Genomic DNA, 19,767 nt, shown 5'->3' with positions numbered 1-19,767 from the left:
TTTTTGAGCAAGGTACCGACGAGGTACAGTCCGCCTTCAAGTTCGCCATGCTCAATCACAACCAGAACACTACAACTCGCAAGTTTGAGCTGCAAGCCTTCGTGGATGTAATTAATACCGCGGATGCCTACAAGCTCTCCCGCCTCAGTGAGTATGAACCTACCCTGCGCTGAGCTTTCTCACTCCTCACGGGAGGGTATCGTCATTCGACTCACGTATCGCGCGCTGCGTGCAGCATTCTTTCTCGCGAACTGCAGACACTCGCATGTCGACGGTCGGTTCCCGGCGAAGAAAACTAAATCATAGACATTCGCACACGTACACACACAAGCATAGAGACAGACAGAGGGGAGAGGTGGGGGCGGGGAGGGCGGGTGCGAGAGAGGCCGTTAAATATTTCATAGACATCTTCAAACGTCGTCGATCGTCGCTTCGCTCTCGCACATCCAATTCGATTCGAAATCGAGTGAACCGAATTCCATCGCGAATATTCCTCCGGATTGTCCTGGCAATTTTTCACGACTACATTTAAAGTGCCTGCGCCAGGAGAGAGAGAGAGAGAGAGAGAGAGAGAGAGAGAGAGAGACAGAGAGAGAGAGAGAGAGACAGAGAGAGAGAGAGAGAGAGAGAGAGAGAGAGAGAGAGAGAGAGAGAGAGAGAGAGAGAGAGAGAGAGAAAGAGAGAGAGAGTGAGAGAGAGGGGAGGGGCGTCCGCGCGCCAGAGGAGCGCGGAATTTCGTTTCTGTCTCACGACCGGTGGGAATCGATTTCGCGTTTTGTTCGCGATATCTGTACCGGTGTCAGACGCGGTGACTTATCAACAATGCTGAGGCGCGTACGTGCCGGAAGCGCAACATCTCCGCGCCATTGAATACCGCCGCGGCGGTCCGTGTCGGATATGAAATAAGTAACATTTCGTTTCTATAGCGCCGCAGATACTAATCTCGCCACCTCGCAGGCGAAACGCTCCCATTTCCCGCCGCTGTGAGGCACGTGCGGCCGATACAGAGAGAGAGAGAGAGAGAGAGAGAGAGAGAGAGAGGGAGAGGGAAAGAGAGAGTCGAAGCTATCCGTCCCGTTCGCTGCGAGGGAAACGCAGCCGCGGACAAAAACCCCTCGATTAGCATCGATGCGATTTCGCGGTCACAACGGCGACCCCGCGCACGCCGGACGGAAGCACGAGACTTCCGCGTCATTTTTGCGCGGCGCGTGTCCGCCGAGACTGCCGCGAGCGAAAGCTCGCCGGAGGATCGTCATCGCGAGTCCTCCTCGCCGCGAAAACGACGGCGAGGATAATCCCGCGAAAGTTGACTCGGCCGGGTCTCGCCGACCGATTGCAATCCCGTGATTAAACTCTGTTCAATCGCGCGATTAAGTTGACGGGATTGTCTCATTGTTATGTTACTACGCGGCATTCGACATTCGCTCGCTCTCCACGGTGCCATCCAGCACTCAATGGCGCGAGAAGTCCCGGAATTATCCGAAGAGCCATTACATGTCACTTATCCTGATTTACGTCGGAGCGTAGCGGGCGTGAATTTTCACGATAACAGAGTTATCGCGCTTGTAAGGAGGGTATAAGCGTACATTTTTCTCACACGTTAACGTTACACAGGACACTTTGCTCCGCCCCCAGCTGTTCGTCCTGTCATTTGTAAGCTCGTGATGATGCCGCCGATTATCTTCGGCGCGATTCAGCAATAACGGTCGTCACGACGAGGAAAGAACCGACAGGCGAGCGCGCACACAGTCGTTGCTCGCGCTACTTAAATAAATATCGCTATTTATACGAATCCTTCGGAGAGGAAAAAGCGAGCAGATTTTAACCGACACGCCTCGACACGTTGTTACGTTCCTAACGTATCTCCGTATCTCTCCAGCCCTAATCTGTTTACCCATGTCCCGAATTCCTACATTCCTACCCCTTTTCAAATATTGCTTTATGATCATATCTACTTTTACGATTCCATCCTTTTTTTCTTGATAGTAGTAGTTTCCTCTAAACTTCTCACGAAACCGTTAGTCAGTCTCCAGTTGTCTTCCTTCCCGTAAGGAACACCTCCCACTCCTCTCGTAGTGTATATTTAATACATGCTGGGTGTTTCAGACCACCCGAGTCACCCGACTTTTTCGTCAACGCGACATTTTGGAGAAAAATACTTCAGACAAAAGTTGTAGGGCTTCAAAGGATCTATTTACCGACGCTATGAATTTGGCCTTGGGATAACTCTGAAAAGTCCAGTCAAGATCAACAAAAATCTTAAATGGATACCCCAATTTTTTATTACATCATCTTTTTCTAGCAATTAATCTGAACAACTTTTGTCTGAAACATTTTTTTATTTACCTAACATTCTTTGAGATATTTAAAGAAAACTTGATAACTTTCTCAATATTTAACTCACGATATCTCGCTAATTATTCGTCAGAAGAAAGAGTGGTACTAGACTTTTTTGCTCTACTTAGTCTCAAGAATATATTTTTACAACAGCGCCCTGACTTTCGTTAACCTGCTGATCTTTGGAAATTTCAAAATCATCGAATTAACCAAATTCATAGCGTCAAATTCAAGAAGGTCAGATTCATAGCGTCAGTAAACAGATCCTTCGAAGTCCTACAACTTTTGTCCGAAATATTTTTCTCTAAAATGTCGCGTTAACGAAAAAATCGGGTAAATCGGGTAACCCGGGTGTGTCTGAAACACCCCGGTATACATAATTCGAATAAACTCTCCTCTCTATAAATAGTCTCTCCCCTATTGATGAAGAAATTATTATAATTATTACGTTTCGAACGTAACGTCGGAACGTAACAACGTTCGCCGTAGCCGGCGTTACTCACACGCCGTCCCTCTCGCGTGAACGGAATCGCCGAAAGCGCGTTCGCGGAAAATGCGCCCCTCCCTTGGCAGAATTCATTGGCGCACTTTCTCACTTTGTCGCCCGTCGCGCATATCCGAAATTCGGAAGAGCCGATCGACTGGCTTAGCCCCGGCCGTTTGACGGCTCCTAACCAAGGGGGCGTCGGCCCAATCGGGCTACATCGGTCTCCGGTCCTTTGAAGTCGAAGCCGGAACCTCGTTCTGAAGCGCAAGCGTAAGTTAGAGAGACAAAGGGCACTCTCGGGAGAGAGGGGGGAGGGGGTGCCAAAGATATCGGTGTCTCTGTCCTATCATCGACGAATTCGCAGTTATTGCGCGCCGCATCACCACAAAGAGATTTTACGATTGTAAGGCTGGCCCGCTCAAATTTGTCCCGCGCGCGCGCTTATTCTTCGTCGATGAATTGCGGCACGCTGAACGATTAACGGGAGCGCTCTCCGTCTTTATTGTCCGCTTAACAACCCCCGTGAACGTGAGATCCTCGAGCGAACGTGCAACGCGAGCCCGGAAATTCGCGGCGAGATGCGAGGCGCGAGGCTCTGGTTTTTCGATGTGCGAATAATAAGCGGAGCACAGGGCGGGGAATTAGTTCGCGGCGGTTCTGCCGAGTCCGCACTCACGACGATAATGCGCGTGCGCGCGCGACGTCACGGCAACCCTTGCGATTCTATTAAGCCAAGAATTCGTGAATAGAATCCGCCGACAACTTGCTTCATCGTGGATTCGTCGTGGCAGCGCGAATATTTGGGCAAAGTCCAACGGGCAGAGAGAGAGAGAGAGAGAGAGAGAGAGAGGGGGGAGGGAGAGGGAGGGAGAGGTCGCGTTACGGTACTTAGCGAAGCTCCGTTAATTGTATTAACGTTGGTCGGTTCACCCGGATTAAGACCCTGTTATAATCCCGCAGCGAGGCTGCTCCCTGCCCGCCAAATCTATTGTCGGGTCGCGTCCCGCCTAATGTTTCGGTCCGCCAAGATGACGGCTTGGCGAGGTGCTTTGCCGCTGCCGAGCGTGACGGAGAGACGGGCAGTGTCCGTCGCTATTTATTTACGTAATATATGCACATATGTAATCCATTTCTTCGAGATATATACATATGTATGTACATATGTAGGGATCGAACGCGTTACGGTAACGCGATGTACGGAAATCCCGAAAGTTGATCGCGCGTGTTAATCGCGTATTACCCGTAGCGAAATAACACGGACGACACGACCGTGGAAATTTAAGAGCAGCGTAACGGCGATATCGGTGCCGCTGTGTGTGTGTGTATGTGTGTGTGTGTGTGTGTGTGTATGTGTGTGTCGGCCGATCGCGATCAAAGGGATTTGCGTGTCATAAATTTCGTATCCTGCCGAATGAATCGATGGTTATTAATTATCCATCGCGTGTGAAACGAGCCGCTGAATAGGAAATGTCATCGCGAAATGGAGCAAGATGGGAAGAGTGCTCTTCCGCGATGAAAGGAAAACAATCCGCCATGTGATATTATCCTAAAAGACCTCTCTCCCCGCATTTCTGCTTTTCCCGTGACGTTCATTCAACTTTAAGCAGGCACGACGCGCAGCGCGCCGCCGCGGCTCTCACTCTCTCTCTCTCTCTTTCTCTCTCTCTTCCTGGGAAATGACGGACAGGGAAAATCATTATAAAATGCGCCCCGCCTCCCCAAGCCGCTTGCTGTGTGCACACGTGCAACCGCGTGTATTTTCGTTTCAATACGCTTCATTCATGCTCGCCGAGCATTACGCGCAAAGTCCGATAAAACAGAGAGGCGTCTAGCGGAGAGAGAGAGAGAGAGAGAGAGAGAGAGAGAGAGAGAGAGAGAGAGAGAGAGAGAGAGAGAGAGAGAGAGAGAGAGAGAGAGAGAGAGAGAGAGAAGAGAGAGAGAGAGAGAGAGAGAGAGAGAGAGAGAGAGAGAGAGAGAGAGAGAGAGAGAGAGAGAGAGAGAGAGAGAGAGAGAGAGAGAGAGAGAGAGAGAGAGAGAGAGAGAGAGAGAGAGAGAGAGAGAGAGAGAGCGGGTAAATGCAATCGCCGAGAGAAAGCCGGAATATTCCCGTTCAACATATAAAATCACCTTCCGCACGAGAGAGCGCACGCGCGCGCGCGCGCACAAGGACATTAATTTCTTATTATGCACGATGAGAAGAGCGCGAATGTCAAAGAACCGGGGCGAAATCACGGGAGAAATCCAAAGTACGGAGGTGGGGGGAATATCGTTAAATAAATCTGCCGTCTCTCCTTCCCCTTCCTCCCAACCCCTTAATATTTTCAATAACGTTCCCTGCGACGTTAGCACGCGGAAATTCGGGCCAGGCGGATTTCGTCGGAGGGTCGTGCGCGCCCATCGAGGGTACCGAAAATTATTGCGGACGCAGGGACCGACGACGAAACGCGGGCGGGGAGTTTTTTCCGTTGAGAAATCACACGGTAGAAAGCGGGAATCCTGAGGGAGAATTTTCGCGGCGTGGTACGCTCGTCTTAGCGGAACGTAATAGCCATCTATCAACTTTCGGTGCATATCATATAATATCCTGCAAGATCCTTTGGCCCGCGGGGGATGGTGAGGGACTGGCAGGAGAGGGAAAACCAGAGAGAGAGAGAGAGAGAGAGGGGGGGAGAGAGAGAACGAGCGAGCGAGAGAGAGAGAGAGAGAGAGAGAGAGAGTAACCTCACCCCGTCCCCTCCTCCGCCCTCCGTTCCCCTCGCCAGGGTCAGAGAGGAATGAATGTATACGGGGCGCCGGGTTGCCAGCGAGCCAACCAGCCAGCCAGGGCCGGCATAAATCTGCCGAGGGCTCCCGAGGGTATTTCCCGCCTTTTTTCCCTATACCCTTCCGCGCGCTCCTCGTCGCTCGCCTTCGCTTCCTATTCCACGCTTTCGCGCCCTTCTTCTCGCATCCTGAACCAGACGCGAGATGAATCCCAGGCTTCTATTCCCGCGTGGTTTATCCCAGGGCAAACATCAGCCCGTCGACGAGGTTGGCGAAAGTCAACGACGATCACAAATTTACAATGTACATTTACGGGGTAAATACCAGCGCTCGCGCCGGTTTGTTTTATATCGATTCAGACGCGGCCGGCTTTTAGCATTCTCTTTAGCGATCGCTGTTGTCCGCGTTGAATTAGCTTCTCACATTTCGAGATTTGTGTTCCTCGCGTCGACATCGTGTGCTCCGATGTTAATAATTTTAATCGCTAACACAATCGGCTGGTTTCGGCAGCAGCTCACAGGAAGCGATTATCCTTGTTGCGAAGCGTCCTGATATCGCGCGTGAGTTCTACGAACGCATCCGTCTGTTTTTCGTATTATGTATTCAATATTGTGTATAATTTGAGGATATTCATACATGCATTGATATTCATGCATATAAATATGTATATATAGATGTGTGTGTGTGTGTGTGTGTGTGTGCGCGCACGCGTACGTGCGAAATGATAAACCCAGACGTATATTGCGAGATATTGATCTCAATGAATGTAATGTGTAATACGCTGAACATTAGTTACATCGGATTGCAAGCTCGGGATTGATTACGAATTTACGCTAAACATGCAAATTCCATGTTATATCTATAATTTCGCTAGTAAACGTAAATGTTAATCAGAGATGGCCGATCGATGCCCGGTGCCGTGCCGTGCGAGACAAATCGTGTACATTAAAACCCCTTGATTTCGCTACAATTTCCGGCGCCGTGTTACTTCGAACACCCCGCCCCGTTCCTCCGGTTCCCGCATTAATTAAGTCGACGTCAAGAAGCAACGTTCGCGCCGCGAGCGATTTCGCCGCGATCGCATGTGTGTGTCTCTCGTATATTTATCTTGTCGCTTCTTCGACGCGACGTTAAAACTGTTCGATCCTTTTATCCTAAACCCAACGTGAGATAAACCCCCCGCATATACCCCGATTATACGCCCGCATTGCAAATCCTCATGCAAATATTGGTTCGCACGGACGAGAGTGATGAGGACGAAAGGTAACGGCGGTTACGATGTTTGCACGGCCATACGCGTGTTGTCATGTTAATTAAAATGTAATTTAAGCAATTGATACTGCGAGAGAGAGAGATAGAGAGAGAGAGAGAGAGAGAGAGAGAGAGAGAGAGAGATAGAGATATTTATGTCGAGCGAGAAACAAAGGCAATTTGAATAAAATTTGCGTAAATGCGCTGTCCTGTGAAATATTACATACACTTTTCTCACTCAAAACGCGATTTATAATTATCCGTTGCTGCAGAAAAATCGCTCGCAACACGTATATGCACACGCTTGATTAAGGCTTGACATTTTTAACAGAAACGTCGCAGTGAAAGCGACATCGCAATATTCAAGGTTTCTTCAGCAACTTTCCTCACGATTCAGAAGTACGCGTATACCGCGACATTTTGTAGAGCACACTTTTTCAAAAGTTAAATCTCCGAGATATGGATTAAAGTGCTCCGCTGTTGACTCGCTTTCCGTACGTATTTCATCATTTATTCATATTCAAAGACTTCGATCCGGATTGCATTGAGGCTCAGACAAATTCTAGAGTTCAATTCCCCCGCGGCTCGTGCCGCGACAAACGTCAAGTTGAGAGATGTGCGATAACGTCGCGTTACGCTTCGCAGCACGCGAAAAAATATGCGGAAATTAAATGATATTCTGCGCTGTCTTTCATCACGTCGCTCTCCCTCTCTCTTTCATATTCTCCGGGGGTTAGTCGTGGATAAATAAGAAATTCAGCAACGCGCGCGCAAACATTGTAAAAAATGTAAAAAATGAGACCCATGATATTATGCTAAGTTGACTGAGGCGCGGAGATATTCCGTAGGAAGACCGACGAGGATCCCGACGTATCTTAATCTTCGAGCGCGGGATTCTCAACTTTAAGGATTCCGAGGTGAGTCTAGACAATGTCGTCGATTGTCGCGCGCTCGCAAGGACGTTCCTCCCTCCCTCGTTCTTGACGTCCTCAACGTCGCGTCGAGCTGCCGCTCGGCGACGGCCGACGACGTCAGGTGCGACGCTGTGTTCAATTCCCGCGCGGTTTATTCGAAAGTATGCATTACTTTCGCAAACAGGACGGGATCGGCGAGAAGCGAGGTCGACGAGAGGAGCCGTCGCGTCGCGAGGAGAGCGGCGTATCTTTATTATAAAACGCGAGCGGGATGCCGCCAAAGTTCCAAGGCGGCGGAAAACTTTCTTTCCGCCGCCGCCGCCGCCGCAGTTATGATAAACTTTACGCGCGTAATCTTTCAACCCTGCTGTGTGCATGGACTCTGTAATTAACAGCTCTGAATCAAACATCATTAGCTCCCGGCGAGTGCGAATACGCACGTGCGTGCACTGTCGTCCCACGCATACCCCGAGACGTACACTGATAGAAAAATATAGTTGAATTAACTATAATCTCACTATATTTTATAGGACATCTTGGCGTCAACCATATTTTTGTAGTTCGTGGAAACCTGCATGATATAGTAGAATAAACACAAATATATAGTCAATGATTGTGTGAAATAATTGTTTAGTTACTTTTACCACATATATGGTAATTTCTCATTCACAAATGTAGTGAGATTTAATATTCATATAGTTACATCTGTCATCATTTAGCAAATATATTCTGGTAATATTGACTATACAAAAGAGTTACTTTTACCTACCATTTTATATCAGCATCCATACAATAATTTTAGTTTAACTTGCTATAATTCTTAGTAAAAATATTATATGGTTGGTTATACTATGCCTGTATCGTAATTATTACCGATATTATGGTAATGCTTACTATAAATATGATATTTCGAACTATAATTTATAATAGTTACTACATCATTATAGTTACAAATATCACATACTTTTCTCTCAGTGTATTTCACAAAAAAGAGGCAATAGGCAGAGAAAAATGTTCGTTAACAAAGCGGAAGGAATATGCTTTGTAAGCTTTTTAACCCTTTCCTTCCTCCCCCCCCCCATCGATAAATAATAAACGCATATACTGACGAGGAGTGTCTGAAACGAGGGCAAATTGATTGCAAAGCTTTACGCGATAGCGCGCAAATCGAATTTGAATGTTCATGAAGGAAAAATACATAAAATGAATATAAATATCCTGCGCGCGCGAGGACGCGTGTGTACGCGAGTAATAAAATCACGTTCGCGCGCGAATATTTGGGACCATCAAATCATAATTCGCCCAGCGCGCGCGCGCGCGTCCTCTATTTTCCCTCCGGGCTTTATCCCGTGTCTACTTTCCCGCGGATTCGTGTTGCGCGCAACGTTTCACTTATTTAATGAATATATTACGCACGTAGCCGCGCCGCAAGAATGTTTCATTCCTTTCGCAACTTAGCCTGACGACAACGACAGATAGGGGGATTTTCCGGTTCTTGAGTAAGCAGATGAGTGGTAATGGCGGTGTTTCTCGCCGGGGTTCCCCGTTCGCGCGGGGGAGAATATTTTTCACGCAGTATCGTCGGGAAACCGTTCGCCATAAAAGCGCTCTAAACTGCCTCGAGTTACTCGAGGATAGTGCGGCAAAAGAAAGTACGCGCGCCGCGCGGAAAGGGCTCTGTGCACGGCTCACGGAGAAATATCATGCCGCGCGCGCTTCGACGGCAAAAAAATTTATATACTCCGGCTTCACGGGAGCCATTGCGAGGGCGCGTTGAAGAGCGCGCGAGAGCGGCGCGTATCGAATTTACCGCCGGCCTCTCGGCTGATAACATCTACCGTCGGATTGACTCTCGCGCGAGTGTCCCGCATCGACTATTAATTCCGTCACGCGCGATTCTCGTAGGGTTCAGCCGCATACGAGAGCAAGATCGATCCCGGCGCTCTGCGAAGTCAGTAAGAAAATCATCGCGATCGAGCGCGTGGAACAAACAATAACACGGTCGGTCGGTGAGCGATCGCGGTGCGGCGGGGGCGGCGAGGTAACCGCGCGAATTATCGCTCATAGCGGAGTCGGGTTCCGTCGGGGGTTTTCGCGGAGATACACGGGGAAAACGTTCCAGCCGCGGTGGTGTTGCTCGGTGGTGACGGCGATATCGCGAAAACTCCGTAAACTCGCGGAGAGACGCTATTTGTTCCCGACGAGGGAGCAGACAAGCTACTGGATAGCTGTGAACGCGTCATTTCCGATTGTCATTTCTCACGGAAAGGAACACGGCGCGCGGCTTGACTGGCCAGGTTAAGGGCCCATTCAAAGTTGAAGCCGCGCAGACACGCAATATGCAAACGTATATTATTCTGTAGTTCGAGCGCCGCACACCTCCTGCCCCACCCCCACCCCCACCCCTCCGCCCCCGCCTGCCCCCTCGACGCGCGGGTCCAATTTTCGTTGGAATTGACTCAGGCATAGTTTCGCACTCGTACATCACATCTGTCATGCCGCGCTTAGAGATTTATCTTATCTAATTTCTTAGCGGGAGTTATCGCAGCTCATCAGCGCGAATTAAGACGCGCTTAACGCCCAAATATATCTGCGCGGATAACCGTGGGGCACTCTGCATCCGTCTTTGTATCTCTCTCTCTCTCTCTCTCTCTCTCTCTCTCTCTCTCTCTCTCTCTCTCTCTCTCTCTCTCTCTCTCTCTCTCTCTCTCTCTCTCCCTCATCCTCTGCCGCTCGGCCGTTCCTTCGACCCACGAGCCAAGTATTTTTGCGCAACTTGCGATGCCCACTCCGACAAATTATCCAAGTTTCGAGAAAATCCATTAGGTGCCTCCGCACAATGGACCGCGGGAGTCCATCGAATGCTCGTCCGACGTCTGCTTCTGATCGCTCGAAAGTGAAAACGCTCACAAGACGCATCGGCCAGGGATCAAAGGGCCGCCGTGCGAAATCGAGTTAATCAGAGCCGGCGGTAATTCCAGGCATATCCTACGCGAGTAACTTCGTCGTAGCTCCTTGCGCGCACGACGCTTCTAATGATATTTTGTAAACGCCGGAAATAGGAAATCAGCGACGCACCGTCGGCATAATGTCGTTTATACTTCATACAGCGCCGCGCGCGCGTAATTACCGCGCACCGAAAATATATTTTTCGCGATAATCACGTTTCGCGGGATTCAATTAGCGAATCACGCGGCTCTCTCGCGGCGAATGGATTCAGCGGATTTTGTTTCACCGTTTGTTAACTTGCGACCCTCCTCGGCGCTCGTCCGCGTAACGGTGCGTAACGCGCGCGCACGCACACAATTCTCGCCCTCGACCTCGTCTCTTCCAGAGATCGGAATCTACGACGACGACGACGACGACGCGCTTTCGTCCACGTCGTCGTCGTCGTCGTCGTCGTCGTCGTTGCTGTCCAGCAACAGCGACAACGTCCTCTTCCGCGCGCGCGCGCGCGCGCGCACACACACACACACACACACACACACACAGCGAGGATACGAACGCCAGCGTCATTACGCTTTCGATTTAAAACTTTCGAATTAGATTGGGAGACGCTGCGAGTCTTTGCCGTGCCCCCCGGCCATTTAAAACTTTCGCGGCGAGCCACCTCGAGACCGAGCGTCGTTCTCACTTTGGCGTCCTCCCTCGCTGCAGCTGCCTGTCGAGGAATTATTTCCGATCGCTTGTCCTTTCCGCCGCTCCGTGTCGTGTCGAGCCGAGTCACCCCCGTCTCTCCCCGTCGCCGACCACCCTCTGTCGCTCGCAAACCTGTTGGCTATGTGGGTTGCAACAACGCTCGGCCCCCATCGCGAAACGTCCGCGGGACGTACGGATGTGACGCGTCCCCTCGTCGTCTCCCCTCCCCCCTCTCGTTCCTTGCTCGGAGGCGCGATAATGCTTGACGTGTTGACGGATAATAATTGATAAATCTGCACGCGCTGATTTACGCTTTGATGCGCGCGATTAATCGAGCGCTTGCAAAACGAGTTTAATCCAGTCGGCGACGCTTAATTAATCGGCGATTCGAGCCTGCAGCCTCGTAAAATAATTAATTTCCGCCAACGGCGCGGTAAACGGCCCGCTGCTGTGCGATTCCGCCGTGCGCCTCCGCGATCGTCATCGTGCCTGGCCGAGATCGCCCATTACTTGTTCTTGATTCGACAAAAGAGGAGCGCATGTCATGCGCGCCTCTCCCTCTCGCACGCCTTTTTCCTTCGCGACGCGGGAACGGTTTTTCAGTTTGCGGTACGCGTGCGGTACACCCAGCTAATCTTTTTTTCCCGGCAATGTCAAGCTCGCTCTTAACTGCGACAATTTACGCAATCACACACACACACACACATGCGTGCGGAGGATCGTGCTGAATTTGTGGCGAGCAAATAGACGCGCAAAACCGACTTCGTCGACGGAGAGAGCGAGTCGATCATGGCGATGTGCTGACAACGGCAAATACCACCTCGGTACCTTCGTCGCAGATTAGCGAGGAGAATGGGGATCTGGAGGGGCAGGAGGAGGTGGAGGAGGAGGAGGAGGAGGAGGAGACTCGCGGTGGCGGCGAGAACGTGCGAGTAACGACACCCCGGGGGTTCCAACGCTCTCTTGAAAGTCACGCGAGGCGTACGAAACGAGCCGGCGGAAGGGAGGAAGCGTTCCCTAAGTAATAAGAAATCGATAAGAACTGCAGATTGGGTGCAGAAGCGAAGAAAAATCGGCCGGGAAGTATCTTATCCGAGGCCGGCGGATAATCCCTCAGCGCGCGTCTCGACTCGCCTCGCCTCGCCTCGCCTCGTCGCTCCGCTCCGCTCCGCTCCGCGCCGCCCGTAAATGTCGATGATTGAATGAAGGTAATCGGCGTGGCGGAACGAATAATTAAGTTCTCGGGAATAATTGAAAGGCGCGTTACGGTAGCTGGCGCCTGCGGCCCGCTCCGCTCCCCCGGCTGTGACGTGGTGAACTTTGCGAATCGACGACGGCGAATCAATATATTTCGCGATACGCCCCGGCTCGGGAGTTCGTATTTTGCTTGGTGACGTTGAATAAACACGATGTTTCTAATAAAAGTCCCGATGAGAGCGTCGCGAGAGCCCGGGGATCCTCTGATATTTTTCCGAGCTATCTTTAGTTACGGTCTTCTAGATAGACGCGAGATTAAAGACGACAGGGTCGTCCGCGCGCACGGGAGTGGCTTGTTAAAATTAGGACACTGTGGCTGATGATAAGCGAGGATCCTCGTCGTGGCTCCGATAACACGCGCGCGCGCGGATATCCACTTTATCTCCGATGAATAATTTTCTTCCGATCGCGCGGGCACAAAATCGCTGATCGGACCCGACGCGAGTGCTTCGGCTGTCGAACGCTTCCTCGTGAACGACGAAGGAGGATCGAATGGCGGGTCGTCCGCCGCGGAGGAATTTTAAGTTCATCTCGCGGGGATATAGATTTACAGGCGAAATGAGCAGCGGGAGAAGAAGCGACCGGCAGGCAAACAACGAGGCAGCATTTCGCATCCGCGGATCGTCGTCGTCTCGGATTCGTCTCTCCCTTCCCCCGCCCCCCTCCCTTCACCATTCCTTCTCCCTCGCCGCTTTCTCCGCCTCTCACCCTCTTTCTCGTTCAACCAACTTTCTTAATTTGTGCGCGGTTTCGCGGGCTAATTAATATTGATGATTGGGAAGTGACCCCCCTCTCTGGGTAATCAATTTTCATCGGTATTAATAATCACCAGATCGAAAGGCAGTCCCGCGTCTTTGAGGAGCGAAGCTCACGCGGTTCTGATTAAAGCGAAGTTCAGGAATCGAACGCGTCGACGTAGAAAGGTCGATCGCCGCTCTTTGAAGAGAAATGATTTTTATCGACATTTATTCCGCCAGGGCTTTTCAATTTTATCGGGGCAGGGAGAGGGGGGAAGGGAAGGGAAGGGAAGTTTTTACCAAAAAATCCCTCTCTTTCTCCTTTCTCCTGTCTCTCTTCCTCCCTCCGCGGTCCGTAAAGCGCTTTTTACCGAAAGCTCTTCTCTCCGGTACGTTCTTTATCGAGAACTTGTCGCCGAACGGTATGAAAATGCTTGTCAGTTGTCGGGAGAGTGCGTCGCGATAAGAGACGATCTCATTCGAGCGTAGACGCGTACGTACGCGTGCCACGTGCACGTTTATACTCTCTCCGCTCGGTAATATATCGAATCTGATCGCGCGGCGTAAAATCGGCGTGAAACGCTTTTTCTTCTAAAAGCGTGCGCGCGCGCGCGCGCGCTTTCGCCAGCGGCACGTTCTCGCTCGTAAGAACGCTCGCGACGGAGTGCTATTTATAACGCAAGCGTCCGCAATTTGTGACATTAATGCGCGAGGAAACACGCCGCGAGTCTCGAACGGGTCGTTTGACGTTTGCCAGAGTACGTCGCTGCGCGAAAGCCAACGTGCGCGCGCGCACTCGGCTCGCGGTAAAAGAAAAAAAGCAAGCATGCAAACGAGGTAAATCGGTCGAAATAAATCAAACCGAGTGAATTATGCTCGGTGCTTTGCTCGCCTGCCGACTTCAACGAGTTAAACGTACGGAGCAACAAAGAAAGCAGACATAATAGATTCGCCTGACTTGACGCAGTATAACACCGTCTTCTTCTCGAAAATATAACCGCGCTGTAATATTGTATCTCGAATCCTCCCGGGTAAACAGACTCGAGTCGCTCGAGCGCGTCTCGAGCGGAATGGCGAAACGCGAAATCAAATGTAGGGAGAGCCGGATAGCTGTCCTTACGATGATAGTCCGTGTGTGTCCATAAACTGATGCAAGAAATATTTGCGCGCGCGCGCGTAATTTTTGTCTTGTATGCGATTCCCTCGCGAATACTCGCGTCCCGCCGCGCGCCGTGATAAATATCGCAAACTTCAGCAGGCGAGGTTTCCGACGCGAAAAGGCGAAAACTGCGACGCGCATCGCGCGTTATTCTCGAGACATAATCGGATTCCGGTGGCGCGGCGAAAATTATATCGAATTCAGGAGTCCATTCCGAGTCATTTAAAGTCGATCGATCGCTGGCCGAGGGAAAAACAGCGCGCTCCCGTCTCGCTAATCACCGATAATCCAGCATATTGCCGTCTCGTTGGCCAATTTATGATTATAACGCGGCACGAAAGTTAACGAGAGCGCCGGCGAGGGTCGGCCTCGCTGTCTGCGGCGTTACAAGCTCGTTTGTTAAACTTAAAATTGATCCTCCCTTCGATGGTAGGAGTACCGTGGTACATTAATTACAGCTGGCTAGGGATGGCTACGGCAACCGGAAAGGGGGATCGGTAGGAACTCTTGTCGCCAGAATTAGAAGGCGTTTCGCACAAAGCGCGGCTTCTCATGACGAGAGACGCGAATTTCACTTGGCGCGCTCCTTTGTCACGACTTTTCGACGTGTACTTGCCGGCATGGTTCGGCATCGGAGCATGTCGCCGAGTCCTCTCAAAGGTGATTGTTATAGACGAAAGGAAACAGAGAAATATTCAGAATTATATTATTAATAATTGCAAGAGAATGCAGATTCGCCACGCTGCGCGTTTAGAAGATTGAACGCGAGCGGTTTACCCTCGATTTTCCTAATAGTCACAATCGATTCCCAAGTTTCAGTAATTGCTTCATCGCGCGTCGCGCGCGCAACGCGGCATCAGTGCGCGCATTTCGGCCGAGCGGCCGTAAAACAATTGGAGATTTAATTAAATTTTGTTTACCCGCCTGCTTTATGCGCCAACGGCTCTCCCGTCGGCCGCGGTTTACGCGCGCGCGCGGCAAGGATCAGCGCGAACAGGACGTTCGCTCGAAAGAAGACCGGCGCGCAGCGCGCGCCGGCGAAAGGCGGACTGCGCGCGTCTGTGCACAATGGAAGGGATTTTGCAATTGTATCTCCTCCAGTCTCCATCCTTATTTGGATTCCATGCAATCGTAGGTAGGTACTTACGAGCGCGGATATACCTAACGAGCTCGAGCGCACTCGGGCTCGGGTCGGTGCCGAGACGCATTCCGACTAGGGAAAGTTCAAGCTCTCGTCCTTAACTCGCTCGCAAGCTCGTATAACTTCTATCCGTCGCTCGTCCCCTCGTATAACTTCTGTCCAGAGTTCGTTCCATGGATAAATAGGTATGGGTACATTTGCATCTCCTTCCCGGATACCGCCTATATTATATTCCAGCTGTCCTCATTCTCTCCACGCTCGCTCTCTCGCTCTCGTCGTGAGTAACCCCTCTCCCCTCCTCTCTTCCTCCTTCTCCTTCTTTCGAGCCCCTCCTGCCCCCCTCCTGCCCCTGCGATCATCCATTTTTCCGCTCGAGTTTGACGGACGTTTCGAGGGTACCGCTCCGTTCGACTCGCGACTGAGTAATCCTGCGGAGCGAGCCAGCGTGGAAAAATGCGCGCGCGCGCGCGCGGAGAATGCGAGAGCGGATTTCTTCGTCGCAACGATGTCCTGACTGATGAGCGCCGATTTCCAGGGAGAAGCGCCGGCGGTCTAAACACGCGGAAATTATAATACCCGGATGCGCGAGCAATACGGGCACAATCGCAATTTGACGTCTAATTTTGCCCTTCGATTCGCGAGCTCGGCATAATTAATGTAATTGCTCGTGATATTATTATACGCGCACGCGCTTGTCAGATTGGATTCAATGCATCGGAAAATTCGTGTAACTCAGCACATTTCGCCCATTGTCGATGCTGCGCGCGCTTCATTGTGCGCGCTCTCACCGACACTCCGCGCTCCGCTCGCGCTGCGCTCATTAATAGCAAAAATCGCTTCAGCAGTCGCTCGCCGGCGGAACGATCAATGATTCAGAAACGCGGGCAGCGCAGGAGGCAACACACGTACGTACGCACGCATGCACGGCGCGTTTCTAATAAAAGAGCAAACGTTACAAGCAGCGACGTCGTATGAAATTTTCCGCCGATGTAACCACGCGCCAAAACTGCAATTCACCCGCTCGCTTTATTTCGTCGCAGCTGCGCGCGCGCGCGCGCGCAATATCTTTTATTCATGCTACGTAACCTTTTTTTCCAGCGCTGTAATTTTTAACACTTTCACCGCTTGTCCGCCGTCGGCAACCGCGCGCGCGCGCGATGGCGCCGCGCCGCTTGATTAACAAATGAAATCTTTAAAGCGTCACGTAACGCCAGGCCGCTTAGATATTCAATCTGTCCGTATATCCCGCAACATCTGCATGATCCCGCACTCTCTCTCTCTCTCTCTCTCTCTCTCTCTCTCTCTCTCACTCCCCTGCATTCACTTTCCATATCAATTGACCGCGCTGCGTGTATCGTTTATTATTTATCCGGCGCAACGTCCAGACGCCATCGTTCGGGGCCTGCATTATCTGCCCGTCCGAGCGCGAAGGCGCGCGCGTGTGTCTTCGCGATGATTGAAAAACGCAAGGCGGACCCTCGATTTCCAAGCCGCGATTGCGACTGCCACGTGGCTCGCGCGCGTCAAGCGCGATCAGGATTGGAAATCTCGTGGGCGACGATTAAAACTTCTCCCGTTGCAAACTCAGGGAACAAAGCCGCGATGCGTGTCGTCGTCACGCGAACGCTAGACGATCAGCCGGAGCGGCGGATGGCTGTTTCAAAGAAGACCGCTGTGTTGTGTCAAACAAGTTGCGCGAGAGAGTGCGACTTGCAAATCCACGTAATGGCCGGTCCTTTCAATTGTTCAAACGAACGATATGAAATTCAGATGCTGTCGCGGGCGAATCAGCCCGCGGAGAAGAAACGGAGCGCGGAGGTGAGTCGACTCGCGCGATGAGATTGCGCGCGTGCGGTTTCCCGCCATCGGTGTAAACGCGCGCGCGCGCGCGGCGGCGACGGATTTCACGCGTACCCTCATTTCCTTCTCGTTTTCCTTCCCTTCAAACACATCATTTTTTATTCATTCCGCATAACCGCGGCTCCCCTTACTCCCCGCCGAACCGCCGTGGGGAGTCCTTCTCCCGGCCGTCTAGCTGTCTCTCTGAGCCGCTCCTCCCCCACCCCCGCCTTTCGTCTTCCACTTCGCGGCTTCGACCGGCTTTTTACAGCCGGTCGTTAGGAACCGGACCGCAAATGTCTCCGCATGAATTCTAATGTTCGACCCTCACCCACTCTCTCGCACATTCTCCCTTTCTCTCTCTCTCTCTCTCTCTCTCTCTCTCTCTCTCTCTCTCCCCCTTTCGCTCCTTCCGCCTCTTCTCCACCTCCCGCCCGGCCCGCCGTCGTCACTCGCGACCCGGTAATCCCGGCCAGTTTCACTCCCGCCAGCTCCCGAGCCGTTTTCCAGCGAGCGGAATTTGCAGAGGACCACCGTAACGCGAATACCGCGGAAGTCGTGTGAGACCAGGGAAGCGTTTTGTCCTGCATTTTCATAAGATTCCGTCGACGGCGCGTTAAGGCTAATTGTTTCGTTAATTTATGAGCGGCTACGGTACTCTATGCTAACGAGGCGAGAGAGAGAGAGAGAGAGAGAGAGAGAGAGAGAGAAAGGAAAAGAGGGAGGAGGGATGGGAGGAGCGCGCTGTGTTAATTGATGCGAGATTTCGCGGCGTGTCACTCAAACTATAAGCCGGATGTCGTTAACACGGCCGTGAGCTCTAAGCGCGGCACACAAAAGGGAAGCCCGGACTATTTATAGGAACACAATGAAAGTGGATATAAATGTAAGTCCGGCGTATGTGCGGGCGTAAGTCGCATGTAAAACCGCCCGCGCGCGGCTCCCGATCGCGTGATTTGCTGCGTAATTAATTGTCACCCTCCGCCTGCGCCCTTCGTCGCGACGGGCGCGCCGCGGCGCGGCGCGGCGCAGCGCGGCGCTCGCGCGAGAAATATTCCAGTGATAATCGCTTGATAATTTCCACGAAGAATCCCACGATTATCCACGCTGTCCACAGCACTGGGCAGCGAGCGCGGCAAGCGCTGAATTATACAGCGCGCTCTCGCGATCGCGCGGACAGCTTTTCGTCGGGCTGTCCGCAAAAACGCTCGGCGCTCGCCGGGAGCGGCGCGTTATCGAAGCAAATAAACGCGAAATGAAGTTTCGCGCGTCCACGCGACAATGAAATTAGACTCGCGGCAGTCGGGTCGGTTTTATTTCCGTCCTCGTTAGTAGCGGCGCGCGCTGTAAACGAAGCGTCTGAAACAAAGGGATCGCGATCGGCGCGCGTGGCGTAGTAATTTATCGAGACGCGCCGCGGAAGAGCGCGCGCGCGCGGTTGACACTCGTCGCGCGCGACTTTCCAAAATGAGATTTGCCGCGCTTTGTCGTCGCGCGGATAATCGCGCGGCCCGTCGCAAAGCCCGTTCCTGATAATCCACCCTGACGAGCCTGACCCCGGCGACTCGCTCTTTTTTGTCCCCTTTTCCCTCGCTTTTTGGCCCTTTTCCCTTTCTCCCTCTCTTTTTTTAACGAACCTGCGAGCGACTCGCCGATAAAAATGACACAACTTTATCAGAGGGCCGCTCGCTCCGGCCATACTGTCGCTGGCTCGATAACGCGGCCTTGCTCTCTTGCAGCACGATTTATGCGGGAGTCCTTATCGTCCCGACCGGATCGAACGCTTTGCCTCATGAAAAATTGGAAAAAATTATTTCGAGCCGGGCCCGCGAGCCGTACGTATCTCATCCATCACGGTATCGCGCCGTCATACGTCAATTCTATCTCGTTATAATGGCACCTTTTTTGTCAACATGGATCGAGTCGCGCGTCATGTATTAAGAAAATTTGCCAGCGCAGTCACCAATCATGACCTATAATCGACGTGGTGTGTCGCGCACGCCGCACACGAAACCTCTCTTCGCTCGACGCGGCGGTGACGCTGCGCGTTTCGCGCAGGACACACTGCGGGGGGGGGGGGGGACAGGATACAACAGACATGTATATTGCGCGCGCGCGCGCGCGCGATTTCTCGGCGGAGCCGGAGCTAAGGAGAACACATATCGGAGACGAGCGAGTTTGGCAGACAGCTGCGTGACTAAACACCGCCGAGAATCAACCGCGGTATCGATGAATGTGTCCGC

General features: G+C 51.9%; 1 protein-coding gene across 1 annotated transcript in view; it reads left to right on the top strand.

Moving 5' to 3' along the window:
- The window catches only part of GluRIB (Glutamate receptor IB), a 178,755-nt gene that overhangs the window by 136,812 nt on the left and 22,176 nt on the right, over window positions 1-19,767 (top strand). The window contains exon 2 of the mRNA XM_025301040.1: window positions 1-147. This exon is cut by the window's left edge and continues 6 nt beyond it. Coding sequence (XP_025156825.1) covers window positions 1-147 — 147 coding nt within the window. The remainder of the gene's footprint in view (window positions 148-19,767) is intronic.

Source organism: Harpegnathos saltator, unplaced genomic scaffold (assembly GCF_003227715.2).
Source record: "Harpegnathos saltator strain DR-91 unplaced genomic scaffold, Hsal_v8.6 scaffold4, whole genome shotgun sequence".
In the NCBI taxonomy this organism is placed as follows: domain Eukaryota; kingdom Metazoa; phylum Arthropoda; class Insecta; order Hymenoptera; family Formicidae; genus Harpegnathos; species Harpegnathos saltator.
The sequence above is the reverse complement of the archived record's forward strand: the minus strand, read 5'-3'. Positions and strand labels throughout refer to the sequence as shown.